The 18,200-nt window shown below is 43.9% G+C and overlaps 1 protein-coding gene across 1 annotated transcript in view; it reads left to right on the top strand.

Annotated features, from left to right (window-relative positions):
- Positions 1-18,200, top strand: part of COL22A1 (collagen, type XXII, alpha 1) — a 263,426-nt gene that overhangs the window by 39,001 nt on the left and 206,225 nt on the right. Inside the window, exons 9-10 of the mRNA XM_012001612.1 lie at positions 1,752-1,814; positions 7,777-7,815. Coding sequence (XP_011857002.1) covers positions 1,752-1,814; positions 7,777-7,815 — 102 coding nt within the window. The remainder of the gene's footprint in view (positions 1-1,751; positions 1,815-7,776; positions 7,816-18,200) is intronic.

Genomic DNA, 18,200 nt, shown 5'->3' with positions numbered 1-18,200 from the left:
CACATACACACACAGACATATGCACACACACACCCCACATCACACACACCCCATCACACATACACACACCATCACACACACATACCATCACACACATGCACCTTACCACACACACACACCTCTCATCACACACACACACCATCACACACACCCCTGCTGCCCCCTGAGCTCCTCTCCCCTGGTGAGTCCTCTCTTTGTGCTGACGGAGAGCAGCTCAGAGCGGCCCAGGTGCCAGCTGGTCACTGTTAGGAGGATGGCAGGGGTTTCTGCATCATTGAGCTCCTCTGAGAAGTGACCTCAGATTCTCGGCTGTGACAGGAGGGAAGACCAAAGCTACCTGGGGTTTCATAGGCCTCTCAGTAGAAGACATTTGTATGAAACAAGGGCTGTTTGGTAATGGCTGCCTCTGCTGTGCTTGAGCAGAGCAGGCCCCAGGCCCCACAAGGACAGCAGAAACGATGGGAGCAGAGGAGCACTGAAAAGGGAAACTGATACAGCCACCTGGAGATGTGCCCAGCTCCCGCAGAGCTCACTTGCAATTGTGGTCCTATAGTGTCATCCATCACATTGTCCCAAACCATGGTTAGGACCCTAAGTCAAAGGCTGGGGTTCCTGGTGGTTCCGTGTCCCTACAGAGAGCTCGGGCTCTGTCCACATGCATAAGCTGAGTATGCTGGGTGCAAGGCCCAGTCGTGATGTGGGAATATAAAAGTGACTGACTGAGAGCCTGGTCCCCAGGACTCACAGGCCAAGGGGAAGGGAGGCAGGAAAGAGAGGAGTGGGATAGTATGAAGAGAGTCAGGATAGAGGGGCCCAGGAGCTGAGGCGCTGAGAGAAGAGTCCCCATTGCTACCTGGTAGGACTTCAGGACACCTTTCCGCTGATGGCCCTGACCAGCTGGGTCCAGTAGAATAGACAAGAACTGCCCAGGACCAAGGAGGCAGGGAAGGGCATCATAGCCAAAGGGAACAGCATAAGCAAAGTAGCCACGTGTTCTTAGACTATAAAAGATGAGATGGGAACAAGAGAGATAAAGTTCCAGACCAATAAAAAAGACAAAAGAGTAGAACTGAAGGCTCTGTTTCCTGTGCCTACACCTATCTTGGATTGGCTCATGAGATGGCAGGAGATTTGGGCTCCGGTTCAACACTTGGCTTGTGATGAGTTTTTCCTCCTTTGCAGACACAATTTTTTCCTCTACCTGCTCTCTTTCTCCTCCTGGACAGGTATGAGGGCCCCAGGTGCACAGGGATGGACTTGTTATACAAACGGAATGCCCAGGGGACTCTGGTTGACACTTGAAAGTTTTCAAAGCACCTTTATGCTCTTAATCTTGTGTGCCTGCGTGAGGATGTGCCTGTTTATAGAAGAGAAGCCTGAGGCCCAAAGACCGTAAAGATGTGCTCATGTGAAGTGGCAGAGCTGCTGTTCACACCTGGAGCTTCCACTTTGCCTTCTGAGGCCCTGGTGGTGGGATCAGTGGTAGGCCATTCCCAAGGATGAATGTGCAATGCTTTGATGCAGTTGCTTTCCTCAAGAAGTCCCTGGTTCCTGCAATTGTGATGTTGGGGGATGACTTAGATGCTTCCTCCTCTCCAAGGGTGGGACACATGGCCTCATTGCAGAAATGGCAAAGATGAAATCAGCTACTTCTAGGGAACTGGAGCAAGGTTGGCCATGAGGGTCCTGTCTGTGCAAGAGCCCTGTCAGTGAACCTAATCTGATGCTTGTCTCTGGTCTCAACCCCTCAGGGAGACACAGGAGCCACTGGGCCGGTTGGCGCTCCTGGACCTAAGGGAGAGAAAGGTGATGTGGTGAGTAGATGGCTGCCCTTCTGCATGGCTGAACCTCAGGGCTGGTGTGGGGGACCCAGGGCCCTCCGATCATGCAAATCAGCAAGTGTGGGCTGAATACCTGGCAGGGGCCAGGCACTACCCCCATACCACCCTTGGGATGAAGCCCTAGCTTCTCTCCATGGGCATGGAGGCCTGCTGGATATGGCCTTGGTGGACTCTCTAGCCTTGTCTCTTGCCATCCCATAACCAGAATTCTCTGCTTTGAATCATCACAGTTACTAACCCTCTAATTTGTCATTTTGTTGTACCCTTCCTGACTCTGGCCATTACACAGGCTCTTTCCTGTGCCAAGAATAATGCTTCCTTCTCCCCACCCCTGTTTTCCCTTCACCACACCTTCCTGCTTGGCTCATGAGTTCTCATCATTCCTACTCAACTATGTCTAATTCTCCAGGACATTGCTCCAAACCCCAGCTCTGTGTTCCCACAGCACCTCCTCCATCCCAGCGTTAGAGGACTCCCAGGTGTCCTGACTGTAATTTATAGTCACAGCATTTCCAACACCTGGCCTAGCATGAATTATATTCATGAATCTTTCAGCTGATGAGGGAACACAATTAATGATGGCCAGGAAAGAATTGCAGAGACGAAGAAGTCACAGTTCAGGGTGGCCCTCAGGAGCTGAATGGCTGAGAAGTGGATTCTGGCTTCACCGAGATACTTAACCTTTCTATCCTTAGTTTTCTCATCTGTACAATGGGGATAATAAAACAACCTATTCAGTAGCATTATGAAGATTAAATAAATTAATGCATGTAAATGGTTTAGAACAGTAGTGAGTGCAGTCAGTCGCTGTCCTGGTGGAAGCACTAACCCCTGCCCTCCTGCATGGAATCATGTAGCATCGATAGCACAAGTTTGGTGTCAAATGAGCCTTGGTCATTGTCCTTCGCTGCAGCCTTTATTAGCTGTGTGACCTTGGGCAGGTTTCTTTCTTTCTTTTTTTTTTTTGGAGACGAAGTCTTGCTCTTGTTGCCCAGGCTAGAGTACAGTGGCATGATCTTTGCTCACTGCAACCTCCGCCTCCCAGGTTCAAGCGATTCTCCTGCCTCAGTCTCCCAAGTAGCTGGGATTACAGGTGTGTGCTACCACGCCAGCTAATTTTTATATTTTTAGTAGAGACGAGGTTTCACCATGTTGGCCAGGCTGGTCTCGAACTCCTGACCTCAGGTAATCCCCCTGCCTCGGCCTCTCAAAGTGCTGGGGTAAAGCCTCATTTACACATTAGCAAAATGAGGAGTATAACTACTTGGTTTACAAAATGCCTGGCCCATAGTGGGTGATCAGTGAATGACCGTTGTCTTTTTTGGTGTATGTGATTATAATTAGTTCCTTCTATGTTCTCAGTGCTCAGGAGGAAACCCGGGAAACAAGACAAGCCTCTTCCCTAGAAGAATTAGCCTGGCAAATGCAATTCCCTCAGCACCCCACACTGTCGCCCTCTCATGCTGTAGTGATGCCATCTACCCTTCTTGGCATGTGTATCATGTGGAGTCTAACATTTGCTCCATGCAACAGCTTTTGACATAGTCTCATGACGTCTCTAATGGGGATGACACTGGTTTCTCAGGCTTGGATGACTTGCCCTCAGTCACAGAGGCTGGATGTAGCAGAGACAGAATTTGCACCTGCATCTGCTTTAATCTAGGTCTTGTGCTCACTTGGCTGTGCTTCACCTTCACTTACACATGCATATCTACCTCCTTTGTGTAGGTAGGAAGCACCTGTTGTGTGCAAAAAGACATGTAAATAAGGAGAGCTGGTCACATTTACCAGCCCTTACTGCACTGCTGGCTCTGCCTTACATGCTTCACAGGCTTGAGGCTCACCTAACTCTCACATCAGCTTAGTGAGGTGAGGCCTGGTGAAATGCCTACCTCACAGATGAGCAAACAAGCTCAGAGAAGGGCGGTAACTCATACACATGTGGTTTTTTAGGAACTCACTTGTCAGGCAGTAGGTGTAGGAAATGCCCGGCCCATTCCTCTCTCCTCCATGTCTGGGACAAGACCCACTCTAGCACATGTGCTGTCACTTGTAGCTGGGTTCAAAGGAAGGGAGATTGGGAGGACATTCTGAATTCAGAGAAACCACCAGAATCAGCCAGAGAACAAACATGGATGTACTCTGGAGCCCTGAACTCCGGGCAGTGTTCCATGGCATAATTATGATCATGATTGCCTGCCTGATGTCATCAGCAGCTCTATTGAGGCCAAATAGCCTGTGATTGAGGAAGCAGCACCAGCATCAGCAGCCTACATTCAAATTTTGGTTCTACAACCTACTAGCTTCAAGAACTGAAGAATTTGCTAGAACTTTCTGAGCTTCACTTTTCACATTTGTGAAACATATATAAAAATAATATCTGTAGGGGTTCTGCTTCTGAAATGGCAACAAGAGGAACTCTGTGAATCTACTCCCTCCAAAAAGATAATACCTGGTGAAATTCCAACACTTTTCACCTTCTGCATCTGGAGTTCCAGAGTCTGAATTCTTGGCGGATGCAGCCAAGGGATAGGGCTCGCTTCCTCTACCCAACCCCCATTCACAGGGTGGAGGTGCAACCTCAGGCATGACAAGCCAAGAATGCTGGGATTCTGATCAGCCCTTTCCAAGCTCAGTCATAGGTGGAGGCTCCCCAGTGAAGGATGCAAGTTGAAAAAAGCAGACACTACTGCACCTTCCCAGCCAGGGCACCATTCCAAGAGAAGAGGGCCATGGTCCCAGCTCCCAGCTCCCAGTTCTAGAGCAGGGATGCAGATATTTAGCCCAGGATACAGTCCTTAAGAACAAAGAACTCTGAAGCTCTCCCCAAAGGCATGGACTTTGAAACAGAATGTGGAGAAGTATAAGTGTAAGGGTTCTCTAGAAACAAAGGAGATGTTGGTGATAAGAAGTTAAGAGGAGCGTGGTACTCTATAGTAAACCATAACTTCACCATAGCTAGCTTATCAGAAAGAATCAGGGAGAAAACGCCACAAAGAAGACTGCTCCTGGCATGGGCAAAAAACCTCAATGACTGCCCACAACAGCTACCCATGCAAAGGGGACCTGATTCAGTTTGATCAGACTATGGAGCAATGAAAGTCTATATAGCATTGTAGAAAATAGTAAAGGAATCAGTTGGAAAGTAATGGAACCTAAGAGCTAGATTGAATGTCAGCAGAGGCAGACAGTTTGACAGAGAAATCAAGAAAAGAAACGTTCAAAATGAGCCTTGTTAAAACCATTGTCATCCTGGGGTGACTGTGTACAGGTCCAAGGCCATGTCCTCTGAAAATTGGCCTCAGAGTTGTAACACTGGGGAAAGGGAAGAGACTTAATTAAAATAATCGAGCCAAGTCAGTGAGCAAATAAACAAGAAAACAACAAAAACAATTTTTGTAGGGGAAGTGTCTGTATCCAGGACTGCTATATTTTCTAAAATGTCCAATTTTCAACAAAAATTATGAGACATGCTAAGAAACAAAAATGTGACACATACACTCAAAAAGGCAGCAGACAACAGAAACTGCCTGAGAGAGGACACAAATATCGGATTTAACAGACAAAGCCTTCCAAGCAATCATTGTAATTATGATCAAAGAACTAAAGGAAATTATTCTGATGTAAGCAAAAGAAGGCATAATGACAATATTTCATCAAATACAGAATATCAATAACAAGTTAGAAATTATAAAGAACCAAATGTAAGTTCTGGAGTTTAAAATTATAATAAATGAAATTTAAAAACTAGAGAGGCTCAAAAGAAAGATCAGAATTCTTAAAGATAGATCAGTAGAGATGATGTAATCTGAAGAACGGAGAGAAAAAATAATGAAGAAAAATGGACAGAGTATTGGAGAAATGTAGGCGTTCATAAAGTGCACAAATCTGCACCTACTGGGAATTAAAGTAGAAGAGGAGAGAAAGGAGCAGAAAAGTATTCAAACAAATAATGGCGGAAGGCATCTCAGATTTTATGAAAAGTAGTAGTCTACATATTCAGGATGCTCAGTGAACCCCAATTAAGATAAACACAAAGAGCTACACTTACAAACATCATAGTAAAAATTCCAAAAATTCCAAAAAAAAATTGAAAGTAGCAAGAGAAACAAATGACTCATCATTTACCAGGAAACTCCAATAAGATTAACAACTGAGTCATCAGAACTGGTTGAGGCTAGAAGGCAGAGGGATGGCAAGCTATGTATAATAATACATTACAACCATGTATGGTTGGTGTTAACAAACACGCATGTAATATGCATAGCAATAGCATGAAAAAGGGGGAAGAAGGCATAGAGCTAAGAAGGAGTATGTTTCTATGTCTAACTGGAAGTAAGTTTTTATAAATCTACAGTAGACCCTATTAAGTTACGCATAAGATAAACTCTAGAGCACCCTCTAAGAAAATAACTCCAAAATATATAGTTAAAATGTCATGAAAGTAGTATAAATGTTACCCAAAAAAGTACTCAATTCCAAAAAAGATCAGTAAAGGAGCAATAAAGGAACAAAAGTGGGACAGGAGACCTGTAGAAAACAAAAACTAATATGGCATATATAAATCTAATTATATAATAATATATGTGAATATACTGCATGAACCAACTAAAAAGCAGAAATGTTAAGACAGGTTATAATAACAAGATCAAACTATATCCCGTCTATAGAAGACATACTTTAGATTCAAAGATACAAATAGGTTGTGTCTTTTGTATTCAAAGATACAAATAGATTTCAATAGGTTAAAAATAAAAGGATGGAAAATATACATCTTGAAAATAAAAAACATAGAAAGCTGGGATGACAGTGCAGTATTAGACAAAATAGACTTTAAAACAAAAAAATCAATAAACAGAGACATTTCATAATGATAAAAAATTAATTCTCAAAAATATAGCCATTATAAACATATATGCACCTAACAAAGCCCCAGAATACATGAAGCAAAAACTGACAGAATTTAAAGGCAGAATGAAAAACTAATTAAAACTAATTAAAGACTTCAATACCTCCTTTTCAATAATGGGTAGAACAACTAGGAATGTGGAGAAATTGGAATCTTCATGGATTGCTTGCATAACTTGATGCAGTTGCTTTGGAAAACAGTCTTGCAGCCCTTAGGTTAGAGACAGAGTTATCATATGACCCAGCCATTCAATTCTACTTTTAGAAATACACCCCTCAAAAATGCAAACATATGTTTACACAAAAACTTTCACAAAAATGTTTATAGCAGCATTATTTACAATAGCCAAAAGTAGAAAACCCAAATGTCTATCACCTGAAGAATAGGTAAACAAAATGTATGTCATATCCATACAATGTCATATCATTTTGCAATAAAACGAAGTACTTATACATGGTCCGACATGGATTAACCTTGGAAAGACTTTGCTTAGTGAAAGAAGCCAATCATAAAAGGCCACATATTATATGATTCCATTTATATAAAAAATGTACAGAATAGACAAATCTATAGAAACAGAAAATAGATTAATATTTTCCTAGAGCTGGAGTAGAGGAAGTATGGAGTCATTGCTAATAGATACGGGTTGTTTCTGAGGTGATAAAAATATTCTAAAGTTGCTTGTGGGGATTTTGTTGTACAACTTTATAGATACACTAAAAATCATTGAACTGTACATTTTAAGTAGGTAAATTATATGGTATGCAAATTATATTTCAGTGAAACTGTTATGGAAACAAAGAAGAGTAACTATAATATTGAGTTATTGGAAACATTAAGTGAGATGATACTCATGAGAATGCACACTCAGTTAACAATAGTCATCATTTCTTTTAGTGGCTACTAGGCAGAGCTGATGAGAAAATATCTAATCCTTTCAAATCTCAGGATGATGCTGCCATTTGCAATGTCATGCCATGGAGATGCTCTGTAGTGAATCTTTGCCTTCTTCTTTCATTTTTCTAGGGCATAGGACCTTTTGGCCGAGGGGAAAAGGGTGAAAAGGTAAGAATCTTCCTTTTATCACACTCCTTCAAGGGAATGGGACAGAGGACTTGGGTTTGGGGGAGCTGTATGCTACTATTATGTTGCCTGGAAACAATTAGAGTGGGGGAAAAGAAGTGTCCTGGGCTGTGTAACTGGCCTCAATGTGTGTCCTCTGTGACTTGGGTGGTTGAAGCGTGTACTGTACTCAGCAGAAAGATAGAAGGTGGAGGCAGAAAATGGTAAAATGGTGGTTGGAATATTGAGTAGGACACATATATCTTGGGGAATTCCGGGCATATTCTGTTGAAAATGTTGATGTTTGAACTATACCTGAGAAGTGGAAATCTGGGGGCAGGTTCTGCTAGGTAAAGTAAAGGACATCAGAAGAATTTGTGGGAAAAATAAAGATGTTCTCCACAGTTATGCATGTTGCACCTTCTTTTACCTGCAGTAAAACATGCACAGGCTTGACTGATCTGGGAAATATGGGATTCCTCCTAAAGAAGAAATTCTTCTTAAGAGGTTAGCCTATAAGGATAAATAAAAAGCAGAGAGCCACTAAAAATGCTATTTTCTACTCATACCAGCTATTTAAAAAACAAAAGGAAAAAAGAAACAAAGAAATTGTCATCTTCCTGGAGAGGCAGCCACGAGACTACAGTGCAAATGCATGTTGATACTTTCACTGGAGTCCAGGCACTTGTGGACTCAAAATGTAGTGCTGTTGGATCCGGAGAGGTCATTCATTGCTCAGAGGGGGTCACGTTAGTCCCTTGCATAGGGCTGGTTATGTAACACATGTAACACTCCATTAAGTTACAGTAGAAACAGGAAACAGCTTTCATGTGGCCAGCTCATTCTCTCCCTGTAGGCACTCTTACACATCTAGTTCTGCTCTAAGGAGATAAATCAAGGATATGCACAAGTACATATCCATGTGTACTTTATAAATGAGACTAGAAATGACACAATGCTGTGTAGTGGGCAAAATGCATTATTGTACACCTCAATAATGCAAGTTATTTGATGATGCAAAATGACATTTAGGAGAAGAACTAATGACCTAGAAAATGCAGTCAATACTCTGTTCATTTTTAAGCACGTTGCAAAATGTATATACAATATGACACCAGCTGTGTGTGCATGCGTGTGTGTGTGTGTGTGACTGAAAGAGGGGGGGACAGAGAAATTAACGATGGAGACAAATCCCTATTATTAACCGCTGGTTGTCTGTGGGTGAAAAAGTTATGAGGACATTTATTTTCTCCCTCAAATTTCTTTATGTCGTTCTTTATTTCACAATGAGCTCCTCCGTTAAAAGCATAGGCGCACGTGTAGAATGACTACCTCACAAGAATGAAAAGCAGTTTGGATGTAGCACAACACACAGCATAACTTAAGTGGTACAACCAGGCAGATGTAGTTCATGTCTCCATTCTGCCACTCTCTGGCTCTGCCATCAGTTTTGAGCCTCCATCTCCCGACCTAAAATTCTCCCACCACTTTTCATGACTTCTCTGTGATTTAAAAGCACAGCACCTGGAACCTAGATGCTCAAATTCAGTAGCTACTTTCTTGGTTTAAGTTTTTTTTTTTTTTTTTAAATTAGTTTCATTTAATTTTGGTAAGGACACAATATGAGATCTACCCTCCTAACAAACTTTTAAGTGTGCAGTACAGCACTATTGGCCATAGGCTCGGTGTGGTGCAGCAGATCCCTAGAATGCATTCGTTTTGCTTGAGATTTTTTGCCCATTAATTGGCATCTCCCCATTTCTTCTCCCCCAACCCCTGGAAGCTACTATTCTACTCTTTAATTCTAGGAATTCGACTATTTTAGGTACTTCATATGTGGAATTATGTAGTATTTGTCTTCCTGCATCTGGCTTATTTCAGTTAGTATAATGTCCTCCAGATTCATTCATGTTGTTAAAAATGACAGAATTTCCTTCTTTTTAAAGGCTGAATCGCATTCTGTTGGGTATTAAAAATAGAGCTACTGTAAGATCTAGCAATTCAGTATACCATGTTTTCTTTATCCATCCATCCACTGATGGACATCTAAGTTGTTTCCATATCGTGGCTATCATGAATTATGCTGCTGTGGGTATCTCTGTGAGATCCTGATTCCAACTCTTCTGAATAAATAGTCAGAAGCAGAATTGCTAGATCATACAGTAGTTCTATTTTTAATCTTTCTTTTGAGGAGCCACCATACTGTTTTCCACAGTGGTGATACCATCTGCTTTCCCATCAACAATGTTCAGCAGCTACTTTCTTCCTCCAATTTTTTTTTTTTTTTTTTGAGACGGAGTCTCACTCTGTCACCAGGCTGGAGTGCAGTGGCACTGTCTTGGCTCACTGCAACTTCCACCTCCTGGGTTCAAGCAATTGTCCTGCCTCAGCCTCCTGAGTAGCTGGGACTACAGACGTGCGCCACCATGCTCAGCTAATTTTTGTATTTTTAGTAGAAACGGGGTTTCACCATGTTGACCAGGATGGTCTCAAGCTCTTGACCTCAGGTGATCTGCCTGTCTCGGCCTTCCAAAGTGTTGAGATTACAAGCGTGAGTCACCGTGCCCAGCCCAGCAGCTACTTTCATTGTTACTTGCATGCTCGGTTCCAGTGAGCAGAGGTTGAGCACAGGGTATGAAGAGGGTGCCCAGGTATGCCTCCAAATCAGGATCCGGGGCTGCCGGGGTCTGGAGGTCAGAACACTCAATCTGGGTGGTACCTGCCAGGCAATACCATGCAGCTCTGTGGCCTCCTTCCCACGTTCCTCTGGGACCAGCCTTTGCTCTCAACGAATGTGTCCTTCACATGTGTTCCTGTCACCAGGCAGGGACTGGCAGCCTCCTTCCTCCCTGTGGACTGTGGGGCATCTCTGCCTCATTGGCTCTGGGGTGAACTCACAGTGGGCAGCCTTGGATGCCTGTTCTCCTCACACCTGAAGGCACCTTCTGGTGACAGGAGTCCTACCTGCAGCATCACATTCAAGGGTCTGATGCTGTGAGGGCATAGTTGTGGCCATGGAGACCTCCTCACATCTTCAATGTTGGCAGGAGAGACAGGCAGCTGAATGGACGCTGGCACTTCTGGCTCTGTCCTCAGTTGACATTTTCCTGCAGTTGATATTTTTAGCGAAGTCTGAGTCTAGATTCCACCACATATTAGCTGTGTGATTTGGAGTGAGTCACTTCCCTCTCTGGGACTCTGCTTCCTCCTCTGTACAATGGAGGAGGTGGGATGAGATGATGCATAAAGTCGCTTTCAGGCAGCAACTCTGAGACTAGGGAATCAGCCCACCCCCAGCCTTTGCCCCCTAGGGCTCTTTTCTGTAACTTGAAGTCTCTGCTTCTCCTCCAGAAATGAGGAGACCAGAGTGGGCTGAGGGGATTGATAGCGTCTAGAGAGGGTAGAAGGCTACTCGTGACTTATGCATTGAGACTAGGCTTAACCAACTGGCTTCTTAGCTGACTGTTGTCTCCAAAGTAATTGCCACACAGGTTGGATTGAGTTTGGGGGTATTGGGTAGACCAGAGCTCGATGGGTCCAGGGATGGTAATACTCTTATTCTGGCTGTGTGTTTTTATATATATTTGGAATTGTAATTAACCGCTGCGGCAATGTACATTGGCTTCTGCATGTGCCAGGCATCCTGCTAAGGATATTTCATACTTACTGTCCCATCATTAAGACAATATTTCAGGGAAGGCAACGCTGTGCCCATTTCAAGGATGAGGAGAACATGGCACTGAGGTCAAGTGACCTGCACAAGGTCACGCAGTTAGTATATGCCCAGGAAACACAATCACTGATTGTTACTAAAATGAAGGGAAGTTGTAGAGCTGATTGAATCACTGTTCTTTGGCAGCTAAGGAAACTGAGGCTTAGAGAAAGTGAGTGACCTTGGTCCATACACGGAATATAACAGTAACAACAACAGCACACTCTCATTAGCTGATGTGAGGAGTTGGCAAGTTTATCCACGGGAAGAGATAGCAAGGGACCTGGTAAATGAAGCAACTTCAGAAAGACTGAGCAAGAATCAGGTCTGAGTCTTCTCCAAGCATGAGGATCAGTTCAGCCACGTTCTCCAGGTTAGTCCCATTAGAACGGACTCAGTACTTTCACTTACAAGGACCACGACAGATGCTCTTTTCTCCCTGGGCCCAAGGATGTAAGCATGAGAGCCTTGAAATTCCCATAGCCATGTTGGTACCATGAAAGGAGCCAGTTTAAAGAAGATGAAGGTGATCCTGAGAAGCTTGGCCCTAAAACGGATCAGTTGCTGCGTAGAGAGCAGGCTCACCTGAGGCAGATCTCCAATGTCTTAGAGCCGCGAGACAATGCATTTCCTGCCAGTGGTCTTAGCTTTCTTTATGAACAGTAGCTATTATTAATATTGCAGGTCAAGTTGGGTTGGGATGTTGATGGGAGTGGCCTTTCAGGCAGGGATTTGCCTAGACAATGACCTGGAGGTGGGACAGTGTTGGGTCCTGAAGAAACCCATCTTTCCTGGAGTGGACAGGATGGACCTGATGGAACCTGGACCACATCTTACAGATAGTGAGGGGCCCTGACACCCACCAGGAATGAAATGGGGGCAAAGTGTCCCACAAAGCCATGCTTGGATCAGCAACTAGGGACTCAGCATTTGGTAGAGGGGGAAACAAGCACCACCAAAAAGTCATTTCTTAAGCTTTTTCACAGAAATCCATATGGCAATAAATAAAACTTCATATGGATTTTCTGCTCAGATTTCACAGTATGGTGCCCCAGAAAAAAAAATCAGCAAGAAAATATAAGAAACTCAGCTAAATTGTATTGGGTTCGTCGACTCAGCAGTAGATAGAACTTTGGGTCACAGAAACATCAGTTCATTGTCTTTTATGGTTTTCTTCCATTTTACTGGCACATAAACCTGACAGGGGATGAACATGGTGAAAGGTGAGTCTCTGAACCAGGCAAGTTGTCCAGGTTCTTCCAGCTTCCTGGGATGCAGCCTTCTCAGAGCCTTGGCTCCACATTCTGAAGAGGATGCCACGTGTGCAGGAAATCCACCTGAGAGTTCCGAAGTCACGTCATGGGAGGGTCTTTGTGGGGTAGTTTGCTAAACAAATAAGATGCTAATTACCAAATGGAAGAACGGTCAAGGTGCCTGGAATTCCTCTGTTCCAGATGTCTTTATTTGGTTTACATACACTGTCCCGTTTGAAACATGCAAGTGCTCATAAGTTTGCATTTGACCTTAAACTGCCACTGGAGTTACGCTGTTCTGTGTTGCTTGGCAGATGGAGTCCAGTGTGCTTGGTGTGCACATCCTACCGTACATGATGGGGCCCGCGGGACCCTTCCCCAGTGTTTGTCTCCTGCTGATTCTGGGTTTATCTTTCCATGGTCATGCTCAGGATATCTCTGCCTCCTTGTCATTGATTCCTCCTCTTTGCACGCCCAGCATCCCCCTTTGCCTGCTGAAACCTTAGGGGTGTTTCTAATCCAGTCACCATCAAAGTGTCCAGCATCAAGCCAGGCATTTCTATGGGCATTGTCCTATTTGTCCTTCCTGTAGATTGTAGGTGAAAGGCATCGTTATGCCCATTTAACGGAAAAGGGCACTGAGGCTTGGAAAAACATGTGCACACATTCATGGGACTGATTTCATTGTCAAAGGATATAGGACAAACTACTTTATAATGAGCTCTGGCTTGTTTGAAATCATAGCAAGTACTAGCTGAGGACCCAGCATGGTGCTGGGCGGCTAGGCAGGGACAGCAAATGGGGTTGTGAGCTTTGAAGAGTGATGAACTTTTAAGAGTAAATCGGAGAATAGGGATGTAGGGTGTTCTAAAAAAAATCACTCTGGCCACTGTATGGCTGATAGGGCACAGTCATTGGAGAGAAGGTATGTTCCTACTCAGTCCTGCTTCTCATTGGATTGGGGCCCTTTGGATAACAGTCGGGTCTGCAGTTACAGAGAAGTCAGGTCTTCTCTTATCCCAACACGACAGACACACCTTGTGCTGTCCACACTGTTAAATAATGGGTCCTTCTGATCGGAACCAGGTTCTTTCTTCAGTGTCTTTCAAAGGCAGACTTTACCTGAAGTTATAAGAAGATTGCTTGGAGGTAGAATTGGACTGCAGAGTGGGAGGAGAAATGAAAAGGGAGCTCCACGACATGTGGGTTTTCTTCCTGGAGCCCCTCTCCCAGAGTGGTGACCAAGAAAGTTCTCCAGAAACCACAAGGCACTTCTACATATCAGGGGAACCATGGTCTGAAAGTGCGTGCTCCCCAAATCCATATGTTGAAATGCTAACCACCAAGGTGATGGTATTGGGAGGTGGGGTTCTTGGGAGGTGATTGGGTCATGAGGGTGGAGCCCTTAGGAATGACTGGATTGGCCCTTATAAAAGAGATCCCGGAGAGCCCATTTGTCCTTGCCACCATGTGAGGTTACAGTGAAAAGACAGCCATCTGTGAACCAAAAAGCAGGCCCTCATCTGACACCAAATCTGATGGCACCTTGATCTTGGACTTTTCCAGCCTCTAGAACAGCGAGAAACAAATTTCTGTAGTTTACAAGCTACCCAGTTTATGGTAGCCCCAAAAGACAAGGGGTTTTTGCCACTGATGAAATATTTGGCATAATGAGGGACAGCACACACACTTTTGATGTTTTTAAGTTCTCCCTGAGGCATAAGATGAGCATGTTTTAGCAATAGCAGCCATGCAGAATTTATTGGCCAGCACTGGTGATTTTATGTGGAACGGTATAATGACTTTGAAAAGGAAGTGCCATGTACTGGGAAGAATCATGACATCAGTCTTTTACTGACCTCTTAATGTTCCAGGCTATTCAGTTTTATGAACTTCAGCCTCTGACAGTCCCTTTAAGAAGGCTGGGCTATGGCCAAGGTCACAGAGCTGGTTAGTAAGTAGGGCCAAACCTGTGTCTGTCTGATACAAGACACAAGAGTGGGGATCCCCCACTTTTGACCACAGCATTGGTCAGTGTCAGTTCCCTGCCCCTCCTTCAATGTGATACTGATATCTGGGAATTCTTGACCTTCAAAAATCTTATAGGAATCAGCTTTATATAAAGACTGCATTATAGAACCCCTGAACCAGAAAATATAAATTAGACCTTTGTCTTTATATTTGTGAAACTAGATATAGATATATTTACGCCATTTGCCTCTAGCTTTGGGTCCTTTTCTCTTTGTTCATGGCTGGCTTAATCAGCACCCCCATCTCCTATTCTTAGCCTGTGCATTAATGTGCATTATTCATGGTTATCGAGTTGGATAACTGTGGTTGAGTGCCTTCTATTTTTACAATAATTAAAGGGTTTAAGGGGAAATTAGTTTAGCTGCTTATGTGCCCTCAAATAGCCTTGTAGGTTAGGGGCAAAATGCCCAGAGTTAGAATAAATAGAGGTGCTGCAGGTCCTGTCCATGGTGCTGAAGGACACACTGGGGAAGTTCTGAAGTTCACAGCACTGCAGGGCCTCAGGCAGAGCTGGGATAGGAATCTGCATTTCTCCTCTAGCTCCATCTGACACTCAGGTGCTTGCCAAGTCTAATGGACCAGTCACAAAACCAAGGGCTTCGTACAAGAGGGTGAGAGCACTTATGGGAAGGGTAAATGCTGGACTCCTGAACTGGGAGGGCAGGGGAAGCTCAGAGTGCAGACCCCGGTCACAGACTGGCTGGATCTAGACCTTGGCTGGGTCACTTAGCAGCTGTGTAACAGTGGGTCAGTTACTTAGCCCTGTAACCCTTGCTTTCCTCATCCATAAATTAACAACTATAATAGTACTTGCCTCGGAGGGTTTCTGCAAGGATTAAATGAGCTAATGAAAATAGATGACTTATGTTTGTAAAAAGTGCTCATAAACGTTAAGCATAATTACCATTACACCAGCATAGTGTTCCACCATTTTTTTATAAACCAAATGACGTCTTCTGCCCTCTCAGCATTAATGAGGTCTTATTTCCAGAGGCGACCAGCAGCTGCAAAATGTCAGAGTTCTTCAGTCTCCCCCTGAGGAGGACTTCTATAACTCCTAAAACCTCAGGAAACCTAGAGAGTGTTATTAGAAAGCATGTTCTAGGAGGCCAACATAAAGAACCTTCCCTTTCTTCAAATTCACCTAAAATAATTCATAGATCATCTAAGAATCATGATAGTACCTCGTATTTACAAGGACTTGCTATCTGCTAGGATTAATGCATGTGCTATTTAGTTTAACTTTCATGGTAAATATTGCTGTCCTTGTTTTACAGGCTATTCATTATAAAATGACAATTCACCTGGGACCAAGCACAGGTGACTTTACCTCTTCATGGGGATGAGCCAGGATTTGAGTTCATGTTTTCTGACTTCACAGCCTGCATTTGTCTGTGCTGACAAATCGTTCTCAAACTTGAGACAACATCCAAATCACCTGGAGGACTTTTTAAGCTAACAGGCTGGACCCCACTCTCAGAATGTCTGATTTAGTATGTCTGGGGTGGGGCCCGAGAAGTTGCCTTTCTAACACAATCCCAGGTGGGGTTGATGCAGCTGGCCCATGACTATGCTTTCAGAACCACTGCCCAGCATATTCCTAAGACCCCACTAAAGTGCATACCAAATGGATGAAGAATGTTAGTAACAGCTCCCCTAGCAATGCAATGGTCTTTTTGTTGACATTTAGAAATAGGGCCTGATATTTAATTAGCCAAAAGAGCAGCAGAAATATTTGTTCTCTCTTTTCTCTGTGTCTTACTTGATGAGGTAACAGGATGATCCCTGGGGCTCTGGATGCTGACAACTAGGTGTGGGGAGATGGATAATTTCCTGCTAGATGGTTGCCCCCCACCTCCGTATGCCTCCAAATGAGATCATGAAGGAAGTGAGTTTGTATGCAGTGGAGGGAGAGGCAGGGGTGGAAGAGAGGTCAGAGTCTGGACTTGGAGCCAAGCCCTGATTTTGAGTCACAACGTCCATTGTGAACAGAGGGAAGCCCCTCTTCTCTGAGCCTTGGTTGTCTTCTGCAGTGGCTCTCATCCATTGTCATTCTCTTATACCCTGAGTGTTGATTTTCTTTTTATAGGTGGAAAATAGAGGCTTGAGTAGTTTACCCAAAATAATAGTATCTGATGCTTGTTTTGAATTTCCCTGTATATGAAGCATTTCCCAAGTATTTTCTCAAGGCCTCTTACCAGCCATGTTGAGCCAGAGGTACTCCTCCTCCTTGTGCCATCTCCCTTCCAGGTGAAGGAGCTGAGACACAGGAGGGGAATGAGTCTGTTCTGCTCTGCTAATATGAGACAGAGGCTGCATGCAGATCAGACCCTCTCCTCCCAGCCTAGGCTTTTTTCCTTCTCTTTCTCTCTCTTCTTTACTTCCTTCCTGCCCTTTCCTTTCTTTTCCTTTTTTTCTTCTGTGCTTTATTGTGGATCCTTAGCTTTACATATTCTTTTAAAGATCATTCTATGCCTGACCTTACCAATTTAGGGGCAACCTCCAGTCTTTTCTCACTCCTCTCCCTGACCCATCCCATGCACTTGGATGAGTGTTCTTAGTTATCAAGAGATACAATGAAAGAGCTCACATTTCAATAATACTTCATAGTCTGTAAATTATCTCTACATTTAATTCTCATCTGAAAGCGTGTAAACCTCTACTTTAGAAACGATGAGCGGCTCATAGAAGTTAAATGACTTTCCTGGTGGAAGATGAATAGGCAGCTCAGAGCTATAACTTTCTCTTTTCTTTCTTTTATTTTTTTATTTTTTATTTTATTTTATTTTGTTGAGATGGTGTCTAGCTCTGTCACTCAGGCTGGAGTACAGTGGTGTGATCTTGGTTCACTGCAACCTCCACCTCCTGGGTTCAAGTGATTCTCCTGCCTCAGCCTCCCAAGTAGCTGGAATTACAGACGCCCACCACCACATCCAGCTAATTTTTGAATTTTTAGTAGACATGGGGTTTCACTGTGTTGGCCAGGCTGGTCTCGAGCTCCTGACCTCATGATCCACCCGCCACGGCCTCACAAAGTGCTGGGATTACAAGCCTGAGCCACTGCACCCAGCCTAACTTTCTCTTTTCAAAGCTGCTGTGGGCAGCTGATGGTGAGTCCAGCTGGGGGATTTTGGAAGGTCTATCACAAGGGTATGATAAGGGCGTTTTGTAATGTTAAGAATCAGTGGTTTCAAAGCATATCTTTATTTCTGCCTTCATTTCGTTATGTACCCAGTAGTCATTCAGGAGCAGGTTGTTCATTTTCCATGTAGTTGAGTGGTTTTGATTGAGTTTCTCAGTCCTGAGTTCTAGTTTGATTGCACTGTGGTCTGAGAGACAGTTTGTTATAATTTCTGTTCTTTTACATTTGCTGATGAGTGCTTTACTTCCAA

Source organism: Mandrillus leucophaeus, unplaced genomic scaffold, assembly GCF_000951045.1.
Source record: "Mandrillus leucophaeus isolate KB7577 unplaced genomic scaffold, Mleu.le_1.0 Scaffold667, whole genome shotgun sequence".
Lineage (NCBI taxonomy): Eukaryota > Metazoa > Chordata > Mammalia > Primates > Cercopithecidae > Mandrillus > Mandrillus leucophaeus.
Note: the sequence above shows the minus strand (reverse complement) of the source record. Positions and strands in the feature narration are given on the sequence as shown.